The 19,946-nt window shown below is 54.5% G+C and overlaps 1 protein-coding gene and 1 long non-coding RNA gene across 15 annotated transcripts in view; one reads left to right on the forward strand and one right to left on the reverse strand.

Annotated features, from left to right (window-relative positions):
- Window positions 1-19,946, reverse strand: part of DLG3 (discs large MAGUK scaffold protein 3) — a 77,981-nt gene that overhangs the window by 24,560 nt on the left and 33,475 nt on the right. For 9 of the 14 annotated variants that reach the window (XM_086850868.1, XM_086850863.1, XM_086850871.1 and 6 more), the window contains 5 exons: window positions 14,183-14,236; window positions 4,336-4,386; window positions 1,161-1,285; window positions 556-725; window positions 47-183 (listed from right to left, as the gene is read on the reverse strand). In XM_086850868.1, the coding sequence (XP_086706994.1) occupies window positions 47-183; window positions 556-725; window positions 1,161-1,285; window positions 4,336-4,386; window positions 14,183-14,236 (537 nt within the window). Of the gene's footprint in view, window positions 1-46; window positions 184-555; window positions 726-1,160; window positions 1,286-4,335; window positions 4,387-5,555; window positions 7,125-14,182; window positions 14,237-19,946 lie in introns of those variants that run through there. The other 5 variants (XM_086850862.1, XM_086850861.1, XM_086850870.1 and 2 more) reach the window with 2 other exon arrangements.
- Window positions 8,313-15,903, forward strand: LOC147650520 (uncharacterized). The gene is made up of 3 exons (XR_015276490.1): window positions 8,313-8,793; window positions 9,365-10,334; window positions 15,699-15,903. It is a non-coding gene; the product is annotated as an uncharacterized LOC147650520 (long non-coding RNA).

The following is a 19,946-nucleotide window of genomic DNA, read 5'->3' on the forward strand; positions in this document are numbered from 1 at the left end:
ACCGGTTCAGCTTCACCTCACAGCTGGCTGTGGCCATGGGGCTTACCGCAAGCAGCCGGTCCCCGATCTGCAGGCGCCCGTCCTTTTGGGCAGCACCTCCCTCGATGATCTTGGTGATGTAGATGCTGTTGTCCCCAGGGATGTGCTGGTTCCCGATGCCCCCTGCAATGCTGAACCCCAGGCCTGAGGAGAGTGAGAATGCAGGTGAGGGACAGACAGATAGACAGAGTCCTGGGCTGGCACCACAGCCCCTGTACCTCACTGAGCTTCACAACCTGCCCAAACTCAGCAGGCAACGGGCCACCCCACTGCTGCCTGGGGCTAGTCTGGCCACCATGCACAGCATTGTGGGTCTGTCCCTTACCCTGTGCCCCACAGCATCCCACACTGCTGGGCCACCCTGCAGCATCCTGTGCTGTGGCGGTGCCACCTTGCATCCCTCATCCCCCATGGGGCTGCCCTGCATCTCATGACATCTCACACCAAGGGGTCACCCCACACTGTCCTGTGGGGCAGGGGGGCACCCTGGCCAAGCGAGCAGAGTGAGGGGTTCACCTTTGGGGCCCTTCATCAGGTTAACCTCCATGATGGTCTCTGGTGGGGGCTGCCGGCGGCGCACCACAAGCCGCACCACGGGGCCTGCTTCCTTCAGGGCCTCCACAGCTTTGCTGTGCACAACCTCAGAGACGTCCACGTCGTTCACCCGCAGCACGCAGTCGTTCACCCTGTGGGCACAGGATGGCCCTGAGCATCCCTGCCACCCTCCTCCAGCCACACAAATGAGATTTCCTCAAGCTGGCCAGATCATGCCCTGCTGGAGTGAGAAAGGGTTTCCTCCCAAAGTAGGGGGAGCAGGGAAGAGGGGAACTGGTCCCTATAGTGCAACTCTGATGGAGATGGGAGATGAGAAGGAAGGCTGGATCCCTGCCCTGGGCTGTAGCGGGATGGACGGGAGCAGGAGCCTGATACAGGGAGGGGAGGATGGGTGGCTACAGACAGGAGGCTGGTCACCAGAGATGGTGGACATGTCTGTCCTGAGGGGATCTGGCTGTGGGAAAGAGACATACGGAGGCCAGGGACCATGTCAGGAAAAGGGGCCTAGAGGGTCCATGCAGAGATCCTGGGTGACAGCCTGGCTGCTCCCCCAGCCCTGTACTCACCCTAAACGGCCATCCATGGCTGCTGCTCCCCCGGGGATGATCTTGGTGATGAAGATACCTGGGTCATCTGGAACATGGGGGTTGTCGATGCCGCCCGCTATGCTGAAGCCGAGGCCGGAGTTACCCTGTGGGAAATCAAATGCTGCATCTTTCCCCCATAGGCAGCTGCTTGCTGCCAGCCCTCCTTAAATGGTTACCCCCAGCCGTGGGACTGCCTGGGGCGCAGGAGCCCTTACAGCATCTATCACACCCCGGGGTGCCCGGCTCAGGGGGCAGAGGGATGCTGGCCAGAGGAGAGGCTGGCGTTCCTCAGCTGAGCGCTCGGTGCAGCAGCGTGGAGCACTGAACAGATGGAGTGGGAGAGTGGGAGCCGCCGAGGACCTCCCTCACCACCGCGTCTCCACGGAGAGACTAAGGCAGGCGGGGAGCTGGGGGAAGAGGAGGTGGTCCTTGGCGGAGAAAACCTCCCCTTGCTGGTTGCTCCCCAGGAGGAGACACCAATGCCGCAGCCTGCACAGACCAGCGGGGATTGTGCCAGTCACCAGCATCCCACTCCTGCCCCTCTGCACTCTGAGATGTAGCCCTGGCACAGAGCCAAGCTGGGAACCAGCAACGCTGATGCCAAAATTTACAGGTTTGGGTGGAGGTGGCTATCAGGATGGAGTGGGCTTTCCAGTTCTGTCACGTTTTCCTCACAGACATGCTTGGAGCATCACTTGAGCTTCTCCTGCTGAGTTATGCCTGGAAGGAGTGCAGGAACCACAGCTCATCTCCAGGCCATTCCCCCAGCATCTCAGGATTGAGTGGCTGTGGCCCTGTGCTGCGTCTCCCACTTGCAGGATCCTCATTAGTGACACACTCACAGGCACTGCCTCCAGATCCATGCTTGATGCAAGTGGACAATTCCTGCCTTTTTTGCTCTGCCTTGAAAATCAGATGGCTTCTTGCCTTGTTTCCTCATGTGGAAGAGCTGACACTTAGTCACATACTATTGTGCCTGCCTCTCTTGCACATGAGTGGGCTCAGGCCAAGCTCTCCTGGCTGCCCTTGGCCCCAGTGCCCAGTGCCTCCCCAGTGGGAGATGAGGGGGTTCTCTGCTCTCCCAGGGGACCTGTGGCTGAGAGGGCCACACTGGAACTCCATCTTCCCACGATAATTTAGCACCAACAGCTGGGGCTTGCACTTTTCACCAGCAATTTTGCCCCAGTATCAGCTCCTGCAGCGATGCAGAGCTGGCTTCATGATGCTGCTGACATAGCAGCAGAAGCCACCAATGCCTGCCACTGTGCAGCGCTCCCGGATGTTCCCTGTCCAGCTGGGATTTGGCTGGCATGTGACATGGAGGCATTCAATAGTAAAGGGTCTGAGGCTGCTTTCTTTCCTCTGTGCTGAGCTCTGATTACCCTGTGCCTAGCTCAAAAAAGCTCCTTACTGTCACAGAGACCAAGCCTGGCTTCAGCAAGGCAGGTGAGATTGTAAGATGATCTCCGGGCATTTGTTGTGCCTGTCTGTGGGAGGTCCTTGGTTAGCTACAAAATCTGGAAATTATCTGGGAGGTGTTAATTTTTATTTTGATAAACCTCAAGGGATTTCTTATGCTTTTTTTTTAGACATCAGGGTTGATGCCAGGGCAGTTCCTGCTGTGGACACATATATGGTGGATAAACACAAAGCCATGACCCTCTCCAGACTGTGTTTCTGCTATTATTGCCCCCAAAATGCTGCTGCATTTACGCTTGTCTTTACAACAAAGACAAAGATTAATAACAGTGACTGAGCAGCGATTTTGAGATACACTGAGGTAAGTTCTGGAGGCCAAACACCTGAGCAAGGGGACAGCCTCACCTGCAGGAACCAGGGTTCTTCTCCTGCATTAAGACAGGATTGCTGGATCCCACCAGGGACCAGGTGAAGGGGAAGGATCTGGGTATGGTCCATGCTAGCCCAGGTTGCTAAGCCCTGAGATTCCCTCATGGTTTCTTGCTGTCAGAGAATGAATTGCTGCTTGGGGCTTTGAAATTGAGGCATCAATGAGTTGCCTCTCTGTGTGGTCCTGCCAGCTCTTTCCCTGTTCCCACTATGGGCTGAGGACAAGGGACGCCCTGAATCCCTGAAACAAGGCTTTTCCTGTGACTTGGGCCTGGAGCAAGAAGCACTTAGCCCAGAAAGGAAGGAACCCCTGGGCTGGTTTTGTCAGGCACGCGGGGAAGCGGTGGGTGAGGCGACAGCCCCAGATAACCTTCCGTCCACCCACCTCTGTGATGCAGAGCCAAGGAAAGGAGGGAGATGACTAAAGGCAGAGAGGAACAGAATAATGAGCGATGCGTCTTCCCCTGCAATGCCGGCCACGCGGCGAGGCTGAGCCGCCTGGCACGGCAGTGAGGGGGAGGCAAGGTGTGCTGTGGAGAGCCGCGGGCAGCCTCCCACCACAGCCATTCCCAGCCAGCAGGGCTGTGCCTGTCTCACGGAGTAAACCCTGGGCCAGCTTTTCCTGCTCCCTCTCCATCCCTCCTCCACTGCTGCTTCCTGGGCAACAAGAAAGCCCTTTGTGCCCTCTGTGGTACTGGCTTGCCCCAGGATAAACCCTATAGATGGGGGAGCTAATTCTAGCCATGGCTGGTGTGGTGCACGCCATCACCTCTGTGTTGCCAACAAAGAAAAGGCTTGAGCAGGAACTTCCTCCATTGTGGTTTGTTTTACTAAATAGCCTGCTCTTGCAGCCTAGCATCCCAAGGCTTTGTGCCCTAGAGTGACAGGGAGCCTGGTGGCAGGGTGGCTTTGGTCCCTGTGCCCAGTTGTGGGTGCACCCACCTGTGTCTGCATAAGCTGAGCCCCCCACACCTCTGTTTTCTGACAAAGGCAATGACAAAGAGCCTGCCCCCATGCTCTGCACTGATGGTTTTGTGGGGGTGAGGGTGTGAATGAGGGAGGCAAGGGAGAAGCCCTCCTCCCTCCCTTCTGGAGCGGTGTGCAGGGGGAGAGGAGACCAGCAAGCCCACCCTGGTGGGAGCCAGGCTGGCAAAGCAGGTGCAACACCTGTGAAAGCCTCCAGAGAGAGCGAGGAGCAGAGACCAACCTCCCCCCATCAGCTGTGCAGGGATGCGTGGGGGGCCAGCAGTGCCGGGGGGTGGGAGAGTGGGAGGAGGCTGCTGGTGGGTGAGTAAGGAGTACTTACCCTTTCCAAGACGATCTCTTCATATTTGAACATCCCATCACTGCCATTCATCTGGAGAGAGGGAGACAGCATGTTACGACTCTCTGCTGGTCCTGGGGGAATTTGTTTTTCCTCTCTGATAGCTGAACATGAAGAATCCAACCTAAAAGCTGCACCATCACGGCTGAAAAAAACCTCAAAATGCAACTGCTTGGCCTTGCCCGGGAATTAAACCATGTGCTGCTTTTCTCCCTGGGCATGAGCCAAAGCCCACTGACTTTAATGCACTTCTGTGCAAAGCCTTTATTCTCCCAGCTCATTTCTCCAGCCATGAAAAGGAACACAGCCGAAGGCACAAAAAGAAATAACACCTTTGTTACACAGCATATAATTAACCTCAGGAATTCACTGCTTGAGGAAGGGAAGAGAGGGGGTCGGTCCATTTAAAGGGAAAAAAATGTCTGTACATAATAACATAATAAACACCTTTAGCAGCTTATATTTTTTAAATCTTTTCATAGCATGACTGTATTAACAGGAAATTCAGAATAATTTATTATATGAAGTTAGTTGGGTGCAAAGGAAACAAGGTGTGAGAGAGTGGGGCACAGTAAGAGGTGAAAACATTGTGGTGCTCTTATGTACAAAAATGGTGTAGCTTGTCTCAGTGCTGTACACCACACTGATCCCCACGCTAAAAGTCTCTCATACGCAATGTATCAAAGTAGAGTTCTTGGAAACATAATGAATAGAAACAAAAAGGGATGCAATTGTAGGCTGCAAAATGGTAAATGTAGACTCAAAAAAAAAAAAAAAAATCAATTTTCCTCATAATCAACAATGCACAGGGAAAATGCAGCAGTTTCACTCCAGATCATCAGGATCAGGCCAGGAACAGCTGCCAAGGTCTAAAATTTCGCAAGATTTGCAATGCAATTGGCTACTGAAACATCCAACACTTAACAGCAACAGTTTCAAAGAAAACTGAGTTGGACGGGAACCCAAAGGGTCATGGAATCCAACTCCTGGCCCTGCACAGACCCCCCAACAATCCCATCATGTGCCTCAGGGTGTTGTCCAAATGCCCCTTGAGCTCTGGCAGCCTTGGGGCCATGACCAATCCCTGGGGAGCCTGTTCAATGCCCCACCACCCTCTGCGTGAAAATCCTTGTCCTAATGTCCAACCTAAACCTCCCCTGGCACAGCTTTATGCCCTTCCCTCAGATCCTGTCACTGAGCACCTGAGAGATCAGTGACCGCTCCTCTGATTCCCCTCACGAGGAAGCTGCAGACTGTGGTGAGGTCTGTCTTCAATCTCCTCCTCTCCAGACTTAATAAGCCAAGTCACCTCACCCTTTCTCATATGGTCTCCTCTAGATCCTTCACTACCTTTGTAGCCTCCTTTGGATGCTCTGTAATAGCTTTATATCCTTTTATTGTGGCCCTAGGACTTGAGGTGAGGCTGCCCCACCGGGAGCAGAGCCGGACAATCCCTCCCTTTTCTGTCAGGTGATGTTGTCCCTGCTGCACCCCAGGCCAAGGTTGGGGTAGTAGCCAAAGTAGCCTTTTTGGCTACTAGGGCACACTGTTGACTCACATTTATTTTGGAGGGGACTGAACTCAATCTTGTAATTTGAGTCATTCTCAGAAACAAGGGATGGGACATGGGTAGTTCTGAATGACAAGGCAGAGACATTGGAACCCTGCCATGAACACCTCTCTCACTTTGAAGTCCTGCCTCTGCCTGTGGCCTATGGACAATGTTCAGGGTTCCTCATCTGGATTTTACATCCACCATTAAGTGATGGGTCATAGATCATATGGAGCCACTTCCTGTATATGCTCTGTATCCCAAACTGGAGCTGGCATGCCTTTGTTTGGACACAGTTCTCATGAAGCACCAACAAGTGGCTGTGTCCTGCTTTCCTAGCTCCTTGCTATCTGCCCCTGCAGAGGCACAGCCCTGCCATCCTCCACACTCCCAGAGAGCTGGGTCATTCCCTGGAGGGAACAGCAACCATTCTTTATACTAAAGCCATCATCACCACAGAAGAAAACCCGGTGAGGCAACGCGAGGCTCTATTGATAGGTAGAAAGAAGAAACAGGAGTTTTTCTAAGCAGCAACAATCAGGGGCCCAGGCAGAGAAGCAGTTCTGCAGGACAGGATTTGGGATAGGGCTGTGGCACCTGTGACACACACACGGTCATCCCCTGCCCTGGGAGGCCAAAGCAATCCCACACCCTGTACTGTGCTTCAAGGATGAGGTTGGGCAAAGAGGAAAGGGAGGCTCCAGGGAACGCAGGCTGAGTGTGTTGTCCCTCCTTAGATGCACCCTTGTGCCTGGTGCCTCTCAGCCACAGGAAGATTTCAGGGGACAGTTCAAGGTTGGACATCCAGATACTCCAATAGTAGGATGCTCAGATCCTCCCAGCACATTGGGGAGGGCTTTGACCAGCTCTTACAGGAGGATCTTGCAGCAGGAAAGTACCACAACTTGTGGGATTAACCCACAGCAGGATCCCTGACAGCCTCAGAGGGTCCGGGACACATGGTCAGTGCCACCTTTGGCCACAGTGCCGCCCTGTGCTGTGCTCCTGTGGGCAGAGGGGCACTGCTTCCCTTGCCAAAACTTCCCCCTCCGGCATGGGCCACCTTTTGCTCTTCTCATCTTCCCATACTGACTAATGCTAAGTGCAGTTGGCTTGCTGGCCAATGCAACCCTCAGAGCAGCACGGCCTCCCTCAGCATGGCCTCCCTCAGTACAGCCATCCTCAGCACAGCCTCCCTCAGCACGGCCTCCCTCACACAGCCTCCCTCAGCACAGCCTCCCTCAGCATGGCCTCCCTCAGCACGGCTTCCCTCAGCACGGCTTCCCTCACACAGCCTCCCTCAGCACGGCTTCCCTCACACAGCCTCCCTCACACAGCCTCCCTCACACAGCCTCCCTCAGCACGGCCATCCTCGGCACGGCCATCCTCAGCACGGCCATCCTCAGCACAGCCTCCCTCAGCACGGCCTCCCTCAGCACGGCCTCCCTCAGCACGGCCATCCTCAGCACGGCCTCCCTCAGCACAGCCATCCTCAGCACAGCCTCCCTCACACAGCCTCCCTCAGCATGGCTTCCCTCAGCACGGCCATCCTCAGCACAGCCATCCTCAGCACAGCCATCCTCAGCACAGCCATCCTCAGCACGGCCATCCTCAGCACGGCCATCCTCAGCACAGCCATCCTCAGCACGGCCATCCTCAGCACAGCCATCCTCAGCACGGCCATCCTCGGCACGGCCATCCTCGGCACGGCTATCCTTAGCACGGCCATCCTCAGCACGGCCATCCTCAGCACAGCCTCCCTCAGCACAGCCTCCCTCAGCACGGCCATCCTCGGCATGGCCATCCTCAGCACAGCCATCCTCAGCACGGCCATCCTCAGCACGGCCATCCTCAGCACGGCCATCCTCAGCACGGCCATCCTCAGCACGGCCATCCTCAGCACAGCCATCCTCAGCACAGCCATCCTCAGCACAGCCTCCCTCACACAGCCTCCCTCAGCACGGCCATCCTCAGCACAGCCATCCTCAGCACGGCCATCCTCAGCACAGCCATCCTCAGCACAGCCATCCTCAGCACAGCCATCCTCAGCACGGCCATCCTCAGCACAGCCATCCTCAGCACGGCCATCCTCAGCACGGCCATCCTCAGCACAGCCTCCCTCAGCACGGCCATCCTCAGCACAGCCTCCCTCAGCACGGCCATCCTCAGCACAGCCATCCTCAGCACAGCCATCCTCAGCACAGCCATCCTCAGCACGGCCATCCTCAGCACGGCCATCCTCAGCACGGCCATCCTCAGCACGGCCATCCTCAGCACAGCCTCCCTCAGCATGGCCTCCCTCAGCACGGCCATCCTCAGCACAGCCATCCTCAGCACAGCCATCCTCAGCACGGCCTCCCTCAGCACGGCCTCCAGCCCATCCCCTCTCTGCAGTTGGTATCCCGGTGCGTGGGGCGCAGCGTTGCCTCTCCCCGGCTTTCCAGCAACTCAGATTCCTGGCACCCTTTGCTACTACACACATTGTCCTCTGTGCTTTGGCATTCAACACAGTTGCCACACAGCCAGCCATATGCACACCCACGGCCGCAGAGGAACAGCGTACACATCCCTCCAGGATGGGGATCTGCAGAAAACTGTGACAATCTGTGAGCCATGGTGAGAGCCAGCGCACACAGGCCCCGCTAAGGAGCGGCTGCTGCTGGCAGCACCCAGGGTACTCTGACACCTGACACACAGACCCCATCAGACACCCTGACACACAGACCCCATCAGGCACCCTGACACACAGACCCCATCAGGCACCCTGACACACAGACCCCATCAGACATCCCGGCACATGACCCCATCAGACACCCCAACACACAGACCCCATCAGACACCCTGACACACAGACCCCATCAGACACCCTGACACACAGACCCCATCAGGCACCCTGACACACAGACCCCATCAGACATCCCGGCACATGACCCCATCAGACACCCCAACACACAGACCCCATCAGACACCCCAACACACAGACCCCATCAGACACCCTGACACACAGACCCCATCAGACACCCTGACACACAGACCTCATCAGACACCCCAGCACACAGACCCCATCAGACACCCTGACATACAGACCCCATCAGACACCCCAGCACACAGACCCCATCAGACACCCTGACACACAGACCCCATCAGACACCCTGACACACAGACCTCATCAGACACCCCGGCACACAGACCCCATCAGACACCCTGACATACAGACCCCATCAGACACCCCAGCACACAGACCCCATCAGACACCCTGACATACAGACCCCGTCAGACACCCTGACATACAGACCCCATCAGACACCCCGGCACACAGACCCCATCAGACACCCCAGCACACAGACCCCATCAGACACCCCAGCACACAGACCCCATCAGACACCCTGACACACAGACCCCATCAGACACCCCGGCACACAGACCCCATCAGACACCCTGACATACAGACCCCGTCAGACACCCTGACACACAGACCCCATCAGACACCCCGGCACACAGACTCCATCAGAGCCCTGGTGCTGCCAGGCAGGTGAGCTGGAATAGCCCTTCTCCCCAAGTCCCTCGGCTGCCAATGCTGAGCAGTTTTGCACTGCTCCCGGAAAGCTGGCGGTGTAGGTGCTTGCTTGATGTGGTGCCTGCTGGGAGCAGCCTGCACTGTCCAGACATGCTGTGGTCAGCCAGGCCTGACCATGAAGTTTTAGCTCAGATTATGTTATCAAAATTCACGCAATGGAATACCAGCTAATTGTATAAGGAAGTCAAATGAAGAACTTAATATATACCACGTAACCAAGGGAACAAGCCAACAAAGCGAACATTCCAGCATCAGAAAATCAAATACCAGTCACTCACTGATGGCAAAAACCTCCCCATGATACCCACCAGAGATGCCAGAACCTGCCTCTGCCACAGGCTGTTCCCCCTGTCCTTTGCCAGTGCCCTGTGCTCCTTCCCAGATCCTGTTTGGGGCCAACTCCAGTGGGAAGATGCCTGGCTCCATCACCTCCAGGGTGTGAGAGCACACCACACCCTGCTCTCCTCTCCTCGTGTAACACCTGCAGAGCTGACAGGAGTGTCAGGGGCTAATTAGCTGTTCCCAGCATATCCTGATCCTAGCATCACCTGGTTTCTCATGGAAAAGAGTATGTGTGTATTTTTCCAGGCCCATCTCATGCAAAAAGCCCACCTGAGGGCTCGGGAAGAGGCGCCTTTACTGGCCCTCTCCTCTTTTGAGCAGGAGGGAAATAGTTACCGGTGACGGCATTCAGCTCATCAACAGAAGGCTGCAGAGTTAACACTCCTTTGATAAACAGAAGAGCACACACCTTCCAGAGCTACTGCAAGCTGTCTGCAGGCTCTGCCGGCCAACAATGCAACAGTGCACACGGAACACCCCTTGCAATTTGCTGGAGAGTAAGGATTTGAGGTGGGTTTTTTGGGTTGGGGAGGGTGGTTGACTGTTTTTTGTGGTTTTGCTTGTTTGCTTGTTTTTTAAATAAAAAGGAAGGCCAAATTTATGAGACAAAGATCAGGTTCCTCAAATACAACCCAGATACCCAACCAGGCTGCAAGAGGAAATAACCTGCAGGACGGATAACACTACTCACTGGCCCTTTTGGAGCATATCCTGTGCTTAGGATGGGATGAGGATGAGCACTGGGACCTGCTGGTGGAGCACCCATTTATTGAGATAATGGAGAGGGTCTGAAGATTGGGCAGCCAGCCCTTGGTTGTCCCAGCCAGCCCCAAGTGTGGAGGGCACCTGGTGATGCCCCACACCTGCCTCAGCATAGGGAAAGGGGAGCAGCCTTGTGCCAGGGCAGTGCATGCAGTGGGCACCTCCCCGCTGGCACAGGCACTGCCAGTGCTGGCACAGGAGAGCTCTTCCTGCCTGCACATGGCAGGGGGCCCAGGAAAAATAGGTCAAGAGCTCCCTCCCTCCACCTCCACGTGTCCTGCCACAGCACTGAGACCTACTGACTCGCTTCCAGCTATCCCCTGGCCTCAACCCCCCTGTGTGCAGTGCCCATGGTGCTGGCCTTGTTACACTGAATGAATAAATGCCCTATTTCTGGTCAGCCTTTTGCCAGAGGGTCATGGCCACCAACCTGCTGAGCTTGGGCAGAGTGAAGGGGTTTGCAGCCTGACAACTGTAGCAACAGCTGGGGGGACACCACAACCATGCTGCCTGCAGGAACTGGCACAGGGATGTGCCCTAGCCAGCACTTGGTACCAAAGTGTGAGGGACTCACTGGCTGAGATCAGGCCTGGAAAGCACTTATCTTCCTCACACCTGAATTTTGAGCGACTGAAGAGGTGATTGCACCTCACTGCTGGGCAATGAGGCTCCAAGGATCCAGACTATGAAACCTTCAACTCCTCAAGGGCTTTGGAGTGACTTTCCCTGCTCATTTTTGGGACTACCTGGCAGCAAGAAGTTGTTTTAGCTTCAGAGAGGCAGCTCTGAAATGCAGAGACTCCATCTGCCATGGAAACTCTGTTTCCAGTTCTCTACTCCCCATTATGGACATGCTGGGCAAAATACACCAAGATGTGAAACTGTGAGCAATGACCTGGAGCTGGCATGGCTGGTGCCCTCCAGCACTCTCCTTAAACTTCAAGGGATTATTTTAATACTGCAGGCATTTTATAGTATATTTATCACACCTGAGGGTGCTGGGCTCTGCTCAAGCCACACACTGAGCCCCAGCCATCCCAGTGCTGCAGCCCCCATCTTACAGTGCCGCTGGTGCTACATGCTCCTGGGGATGGAAGTGGGTGGATGGGGACATTGAAATGCAGAACAGACTTCTTGATAAACAGTCAGGGCCAAATCCAGCCCAGCAGCCAGTGCAATGCAATCAATGGAGCTAGAACAGGAAGAAACTAGAATACATCCATCTGTTTATCATTAAGGAAAGCACTGAATAGTTAAGTAATTAAAGACTGGAAGATGTGACTTTAACCCTTCCAAATACATGCTGTACCAACAGACTTCAGATTCTGGGTTTGTAAAAAAAATCCCATGCTTCTAGATTTGGTATTTTGGTGTTTGCAATAAGCTCCTGGTGTGGCTCCTTTGCTGACCTAGGAAACTGCTGAAGTTTTGGGGAGTTGTTTTCTCTGAAGCCTGGGGACTCCATCACCCCAGAGAAGGAAAAGATGGAGCAAGGCCTGTTTCTTGGTATAACATGAAGTAGAAGGCAAGAGAGTTTCCAGCTGGATGCTGAGAGGAATCAAACTAAGGTGTCTTCTGCTCTGGGCATGGGCTGCTCCAGGCACCCAGGTGGTGACACTCACCAGAGCACAGCCAGCAGATCACAGCTACAAGCTGGTGGCTTTTTTGACCCCTGCAGGACAGTTGCTCCCAGCATGGTCTGCTGAGTTTGGATGGATGGGATCAGTGACTGTCACCCCCAGAATGATGCTGGCATCTGTCTGGGGTGCAGAGCACCCCCTGAAACCCAGCCAAAGTGCAGGGAGAAGGGGTGGAGGTGGAGGGAGGGATGCAAAGTTAATGAGCTGGAGTAGAAGGAGGCAGCTGGGAGAGCAGGAAAATGGAGTGCACTGCAGTGGAAGTAGTGGTTGCTGCCCTGCATGAGGGCTCCCAGCGGTTCCTGACCTCTGCAGGGCTCGGGAGTCTGTCTGGGGTGACAGAGCCTGTCCTTGACCCCTGGGCTCACCTCTCATTGCCCTTGGGCACACAGGCAGGGAGGAGGGACGGGCATGGATAGTGTGTGGCAAAGGATGCAATGCTGCTGCCTGCGATGATGAGTGGGCAATGTCCCTCCAAAGGTGTGACATTTTGTACTGAGGGAGGGTACAAAACAGATGTGAAAGCAGACTTTCCATCCAGGAGTACCTCCTTGCCCTGCCCTGCTCATGGCAAACTTCTCTCTTGCTCCACTCCAGCATGATGGTGGTCCCTTCCCTGCAGGAGACATTGCCCTTTTCCCATTTCCCTGTAGAACAGCCAGGAGAGTGCAGACAGGAAGCTGCAACATGGCACTGCCCTGCAGCCAGGGTGCCCAGAACAGTGAGAGAACCTCCAACCCACAGCCCTCCTGCCATTCCATGTGTTTGGGGAAGGTAACCTTTGGGGACAGCAGCTCTCCTCTGCCAAATTCGTACAGGGCTGCTGGACCCAGGACCACCACGCTGAGATGCATCACTGCCTTCCTCCCCAGTGTCAGGTGGCTTTAATTCAGGCATAATTAAACCATACAGCCAGGGTTGGAAAGGTCTCAGCCAGGTTTTTCTTCCATTCTGTAGCTCTTCTAAACCAGCCCAGTTACAACTCTGATGTGCACTGACCCCACCACAGGCTGTGGGCTGAGACCTGCAGTTTTCTACAGGGGAAATTCAACCCCCAGAAGTCACCTGTGGCCCCTGGCTCCAAAGATGAACCCACCCCAGCTCTGAGTCCTGGTGCTGCTTCACTGCTGTGGAAGGCAGCTGGAGTTTGATGCACCAGAAGTAAACCCGACACAAAGCACCCAGCCTCGGCAAGCTGTTAACTGGGCTCCTTTGGGCAAAAAAGGGAAGCATCCCACAAGCATAGAGCCAGTGCTGCTGGCCAGAAACCCACACTGGCCACTCTCATCCCTTCATCCCCCCAGCAAGAATGAGTTACAAATGTTCTGGGGACGGATGCAGCAGGATGCAAACCCTGTCTGCAGCAAACTGAAGAGGATTATCTTACACTATGCCAGGAGTGCCAAATGCACTGTGGCTGCAAACACACTCACCAAGTACTGCTCAGCTGCTGGAAGCCTCCAGTGGGAGAGGAGCAGCATCTGACAGGCCTTGCTGCCCTGAGGACTGGTGAGTAAGATGCCAGCAAGCACCCAGAGAGCCCTGCCCCCTTCCTGAGGGGCCAGGGCTGCCTAAGGTGGTTGAGGCAGTGCAGGAAGGTAAAGGATGCCCCAGCAGAGCCTCTCAAGCCCCCTGCATGGGAAGCAGAGGAAATGGCTATGTGATTAACACTGAACACAACCAGCCTGGATCCCCAGCCCCTCTGCTGAGGCCTTTTGCCTTGTACCTCCCTTTGCTAGAGTTCCCAGCATTGCCTGCTGCTGGCCTTGGTTCTGCGCAGTGTCACCCAGCCCTAGAAAGGTTTAGGGGTGGGATGAGCTGTGGGGACATTGCGTGAGTATCAGGATCTTCTGCTGCCTTACCAGGGCCTCCTTGAGCTGGAAAAGTCTTTCCTGCATTGCTGAGCAGGGAAAATGCAGCACTTGATCAAAGGAAGCAAAACGAAACCGGGAGACTTACAGAGAGCCCTTGTTCCAGCGAGTCTGTATTCACGATAATGGGAGCGGGGTTGGCCTGTGAGGAGACAAAAGTGGGATGTCACCAAGCTGAGCGACGAACCCAGCCCTTCGTGGTGCACTGCCTCTCCCCTGGCCATGCCATTGCAGACCCTCCAGGCCAGACAGCAGAGAGAGATTCAGGAAGGGCTCTGTTAGTTCCTCCTCTAGGTGTCCAACAGCCCTGGGACAGGAGCACGGCATGGCTCTGGGCATCAGTCCTGTCCTCGGTCCTGGTGTGTCCCAAACACTTCATGACCTTGGCTGCTGGGAAGGAGATAGGGAAGATTGGAAATTCTCTCAGGCTTGTGTCAGACTCCCACCAGCACCAAAAATTACATGAAATTCACACTAGTGAGGGGTTTGGAGATATGAAGAGTAGGGAAAGAAGCCTTTCTGAGGGAGGAATTTACTGACAGCACACCAGGCCTTCAAGAACTTTCCAACAGCTGCTGTTCCTTCTAAGCACAGGGCCACCATGCCCTGGGAGAGGTGACAGCATTTGGTCCCTTATCATTACTACTCCTGGGGTAAACCCTCTGCTCGGCAGCCTCGGCTCATCCTCCACAGCAGCACATGCATCCTCCTGTCCTAAAGGGCTCCCCATGAACCTCTCTCCGTGTCGCCCCTCCTGGGCTGCCCTCTGCCCCTCGGCTCGCTGCATATCGCAGGGCAGACACACGTGCAGAGGGCAGCCAGGCCAGGGAAGCAGGGAGGGAGGGCGGGTCTCCCGGGAGAAGAGACTGGCGAAGATGCAGTGCCCTAGGCTGGAGAGGAGGATCGGGATGGGACAGGATGGGACTGGACTGGGCTGGGCTGGGCTGGATGGGATGGGATGGGACAGGACTGGATGGGAGTGGATGGGATGGGATGGGACAGGACTGGATGGGACAGGACAGGACGGGATGGGATGGGACAGGACTGGATGGGACAGGACAGGACGGGATGGGATGGGATGGGACGGAACGGGACAGGACTGGACAGGACTGGATGGGAGTGGACGGGATGGGATGGGACAGGACTGGATGGGACTGGACGAGCGGGATGAGATGGGACAGGACGGGAGGGGACGGGACGGGACGGGACGGGACGGGACGGGATGGGATGGGATGGGATGGGATGGGATGGGATGGGATGGGATGGGATGGGATGGGTCGGAGTGGCGGGAGGAACCGGGGTGGGACGGCCGACGATCAGGGACGAGGGCGGCCGGAGGGACGGGATGGAAGGGGGGGCCGCAGGACGAGGGCCAGGCCGGTGGGTGCGGCCGGGGCCCGCCCGCCGGAGCTGTCCAGCGCTGCCGGCTGCTGAAACCGCGGGGCTCCGCCGAGCCTCCCTGGGCTCTGGGAGGGGGCGTCAGGGAGGGGCCGCCAAAAGTGAGAGGCAAAATCCCACGGCTGACATTCCTCACCGGCATACAAGGGAGTAATGCAAAGCCTGGAAAGCCAGCGGTGAGTTGGAACTCGCTTCATCATCCCCAGGCTCGTGAGGAGAACAGCAGCCAGAGTGAGACACGCCAAGAGACGTGAACTACCGGGGGGAGGTGAAGTGAACCGGCTGCCTTAGGGCATCACGAACATCAGAGTCAGCAACCAGCGAGTCAAGGTGTGGGCTAGAAAGATTGCTATTGAAGCAATTACCAGGGACCACTGTCTGTCCATTAACAGGGACCGCGTGGCTCAACAACCTCTGAGTCCGTGGTATTTTCACAGGAACCAGTCTTGCCTCCTTATCACCCTTGTCTGGATTCACCCGTCCCTGACTGAGACCAGCCTCTCCCCATAACCCAGCATGGCAGTCCCCACCATGTCCTGTTTAGTTGACCCTATTTCTAGACTATTCACTCTCCTCAATTAGTGGATGAGAGAGCTAAGGGCCAAGCAGACTGTGGTTTAAATCCCGCCCTGGAAGGTTCTGCTCTCATATGGATGGAGCAGGAGGTAGTTAATTTGATTTATTCAGATGCTTTCTGATCTTTCCTGCAGCTGTAACTATTGGTTACAAAACCATAGTTTTTATGGCAATTAATTCTCTAACTCAGGGAAATATGACCACTTCCAAGCACTCCTGCCAAACCCCTCCCCCACACAAAAGAGAATCACAATTTTCAGGTCCAGTGTCTTGGGATCTCCAAGGCCCAGAAGCAATATTAAACTGGGAATATCCCCTCTCTGGCTGTACACAGTCCTTGTATTTAATCCAGATAATTTGAGAGATAGAATATATTAAACCTGGCAGTAGCTTTTATTAGTCCCCTGTGCAATTCTAGGAAGGGATTCCACATTTCAAGGCAAAAAAGAAGCACTTCTACTGCCAGTAATTAACAACCGGTAACACATCAAGGTTTGAACATCCAGAAGCCAGCTCTTATTAGATGAGTTTCCAGGAAGGATGCAGAAGAGGCAGCCTAAGTGAATGTAGCCCATCATGTGCCCCATGATTTATAAAAAGAATTCAACTCCATAAATGATGCTTTGGATCCCTCCCAGGGAGAAGTGCTCTATATAATAATGTTATAGAGTCTTTTGCAGGTCCAGCCTGAGTCCTCCACTGAGCCCCACTGCACTCTTTGTTGAATTAATAATAGCCCAAAAATCACACATCACATTGCCTCGCTCACACAGTGGTGAGCCCCAAGGACATATTTTGTTTAGCCTGCTCCCTGTGCACTGAGCATCCTTTGCAGCCATTCCACACTAGTGATTTTTACATCTCAGAATACTGCTAGGAGCACAATTTCCCACTCAGGCTCCAGATGGGACCCAGGAGATACCGAATGTGAGTCGCTGCTCTAAAACAAAGTCACACATGGTCAGGAGGAACTCAGACCAGGAAATCCCCACTTGCCTCCTGTGGCCAGCTATTCCAACTACTACAAGAAAGGGGTTTGGGCATTAGTTCTGTTTTCCACTTGCAAATATTTCAATATTTGCATTTTGCCTGTCCTACTGAAGAGACAGACAAGACCCAAGACTCAGAAATAAGCAGAGGACCTGAAAACAAAAAGCTTTTGCCTCCCTCTACCAGTCAGGCGCAGGTACCAAGCAATTCTGCTAGCTAGGGGAGGAGAGAGAGTGTCATAATTTTTTGCTGGGCAGCAGGAACGTGCTGGTGAATTAACCATGCCCTCAATTCCTCAATAAGGAAGAGTAAGTAATTTATGCCCTAAGGAGCAGGGGTTTTCTGCATGCAGGGAGGAGAGGGAATGGGGCTGTGCATTCAGATCACATTCAATGGGGGCTGTCAGATTTCTTCCATATAAACCCCTTCATCACAATACTATGTACCAAGCCCTGTTCGTGCTTGGAGGGGTTTACAAATGGAAAGAGAAGAGGTCCAAGTCCTACAGTGCTCACTCCATGGCAGCAGGATCACCAAAGTCCAGTGGAGCTGGAGGTGCCCTGACCACTCTCCATCAGGCAGAGGCACTTGGTCTCAGGGGATGGAGGCTGCAGACACTCAAGGAGGACCTTGGGGAGTGAGGAGGGCACTGCACAGATGCAGAGAGATTGATCTGGGCACAAAGCCAGGGAGGCAGAGGACAGCTGTTGAGAAAATCAGGGCAGCAACAGGAGTCAAAGGGAACCATGGTGAAGAGGGATGAAGTTTGAAGGTCAGGATTCAGGAGCTCTCTGGTCTCACGGGGGCTGAGAGAAGCAGAGCCTTGCATTCAGTGAGCTCTGCACAACAGTGCTAGTGGCCGCCACAGCACAAGTGCTGATGGAAGGAGCAGCAATCTGTCCCAGGCAGCCCCCCGAGAGGGACTGGCTCCTTGTGGAGACCTTGGGAAAGCGTTGTGCCTGTTTGGGGAAGCTGCCTCTGTGGTTCAAGGCAGGAGGATGCTGTGGGTCTGTATGCAGGGCAGAAGGGATGTCTCCTCCTCTACAGGCTGGAGCAATACCACTGCAGCATGTGCAGGGAGCAGCCAGGCAGGCCAGCAGTGCTCGGAAAAAATCTCAGTCACAGGATGTGGCCTTTCAGAAACACCCTTAGATATCCCCTCTGGGTAATGATCTGAGAGGGACTGCTGCTCTTTGGGCTCCTCCTGGGCCGTGCCAGCCCAGTGACACCAACACAGTCACCTGGGAGCACCAAAGCCCCAAACATCTACAGCTATCACCCCTCACCTCAGTTTCTACTGCTGTCCTCTGCTGGCACAAAGGTAGGAATTGCAAAACATGACAATCTTCCAAAACTTTCAAGCAAAAAAAAAAGCTGCAATTACATGCAAATGGAGGAGGTTTGCTAGCCAGCTGCTGAGGATTGGGTCCTGCCCTGTGGCATTTCCCCGAGGACTGCTCTCAGGGCTAGCACACAGGAGCTGGGCAGGGAGACTCTGAACTGAAAGTTCATGATAATGTCTTCAAAACTGAGATCCCAAAGCTTTGCCACAGCTTCACATCCTCCACAGAACCGGCATGGGGGCCAACCCAGAAAGGTCAGGAGATACATACATCCTGAAGGCAAAATACATGTGTACAGATGTCCCAGGACAAGGGCAACCAGACTGTGATCACATATAGACACGTTTCCATCTTAACCAGCAACAGGAATAACAGCAGCCTCCAGAGATGGCAAATACAGCCTAACACACAGAGCTGCTCTCTGCAGGAGGGTGGTGTGTCCTATGTGTCATGCAAGAAACAATGTGCAGGACAGAGTGACTGTTGGAGACACTGGGCTAATGCATGAGAAGTAAAGTACTAATTTAACTCCTTTATTTCCCCACACTGCATCCGAGTGAAAATTCAATCTGTCTTTTAATATCCTTTGTTTCTTATCATCTGAGATATAGTAGTAACACTCAGAAGGAAATGGCTCTGGAGATAAGTGAAATTCGGTCTTTACATCCCTTTAAAAGCTCTCAGGGGCAGAGGTCACAAGTGGGGAAATACCCAACAGAATTATCTAATCAGGGCTGACACAGAGCTGCCTGTAGTCCAGCTCCATCTGCTTTGATTTTTTTTTTTTTTAAAGGGTGTTAAACCATGGAGAAAGCTGTGCATTTACAGCTATGAAAGCAGCTGCTCTGTCACAGGACCCAACCGTGTCGAATTCTGGCTGTGAACAAGCAGGTACTGGCTCGGGGACGCCGAGGGTGGTGCGATGCTGCAGCCGCAGCGGGGTCGGCTGCAGGACACCCAGACACCAACAGGCTCCTGCTGCTGTGGGGAGCGGGTTTGCAGCAAGCTGATGAATTAATTTCACAGGAACAAGCTCAGGTCCTGTCTGCACAGCACACACATGGAGAGCCTGTGCTCACCACCACTCACCCTGATGAGCACTGACGTGCTCATCTGCCTTGTGCCTGCCTTGCCTGCCCAGCACCCACATGCTGCTTTTCCCAATGTTGGGCTACTTCCTGCACCAAGCCAGAGCCCAACATGTAGCTCCCACTGCACCTGAGAGGACACAGCTCCTCTACAGCAACCTGTACTTGAGGTCAAGGCCAGACAGAAACCCACTCTTGAGGCTGCCTGAGACAAGTAGGGGATGACTCTCCCAGAGAGCAGGTGTGTAGAGCAGAGAGGTGCTGGCATCTTCCCTCCAGGTTGCTTCTGGCCCCCCACAGACCCCACTGGTTTCTACCTGGCTGTGCCAGGGAAGCCACCTCACAGTCCTCCTGTTAGGAAGCAATGCATGGCATATCCCTTCCCAAACTGAAGCCTGCTCCCAGCTGGCCCATGAGATGCAGGACTTTTCTGACATCTCAAGACCAAATCCATGCT

Source organism: Cyanistes caeruleus, chromosome 14 (assembly GCF_971803275.1).
Source record: "Cyanistes caeruleus chromosome 14, bCyaCae1.hap1.1, whole genome shotgun sequence".
In the NCBI taxonomy this organism is placed as follows: domain Eukaryota; kingdom Metazoa; phylum Chordata; class Aves; order Passeriformes; family Paridae; genus Cyanistes; species Cyanistes caeruleus.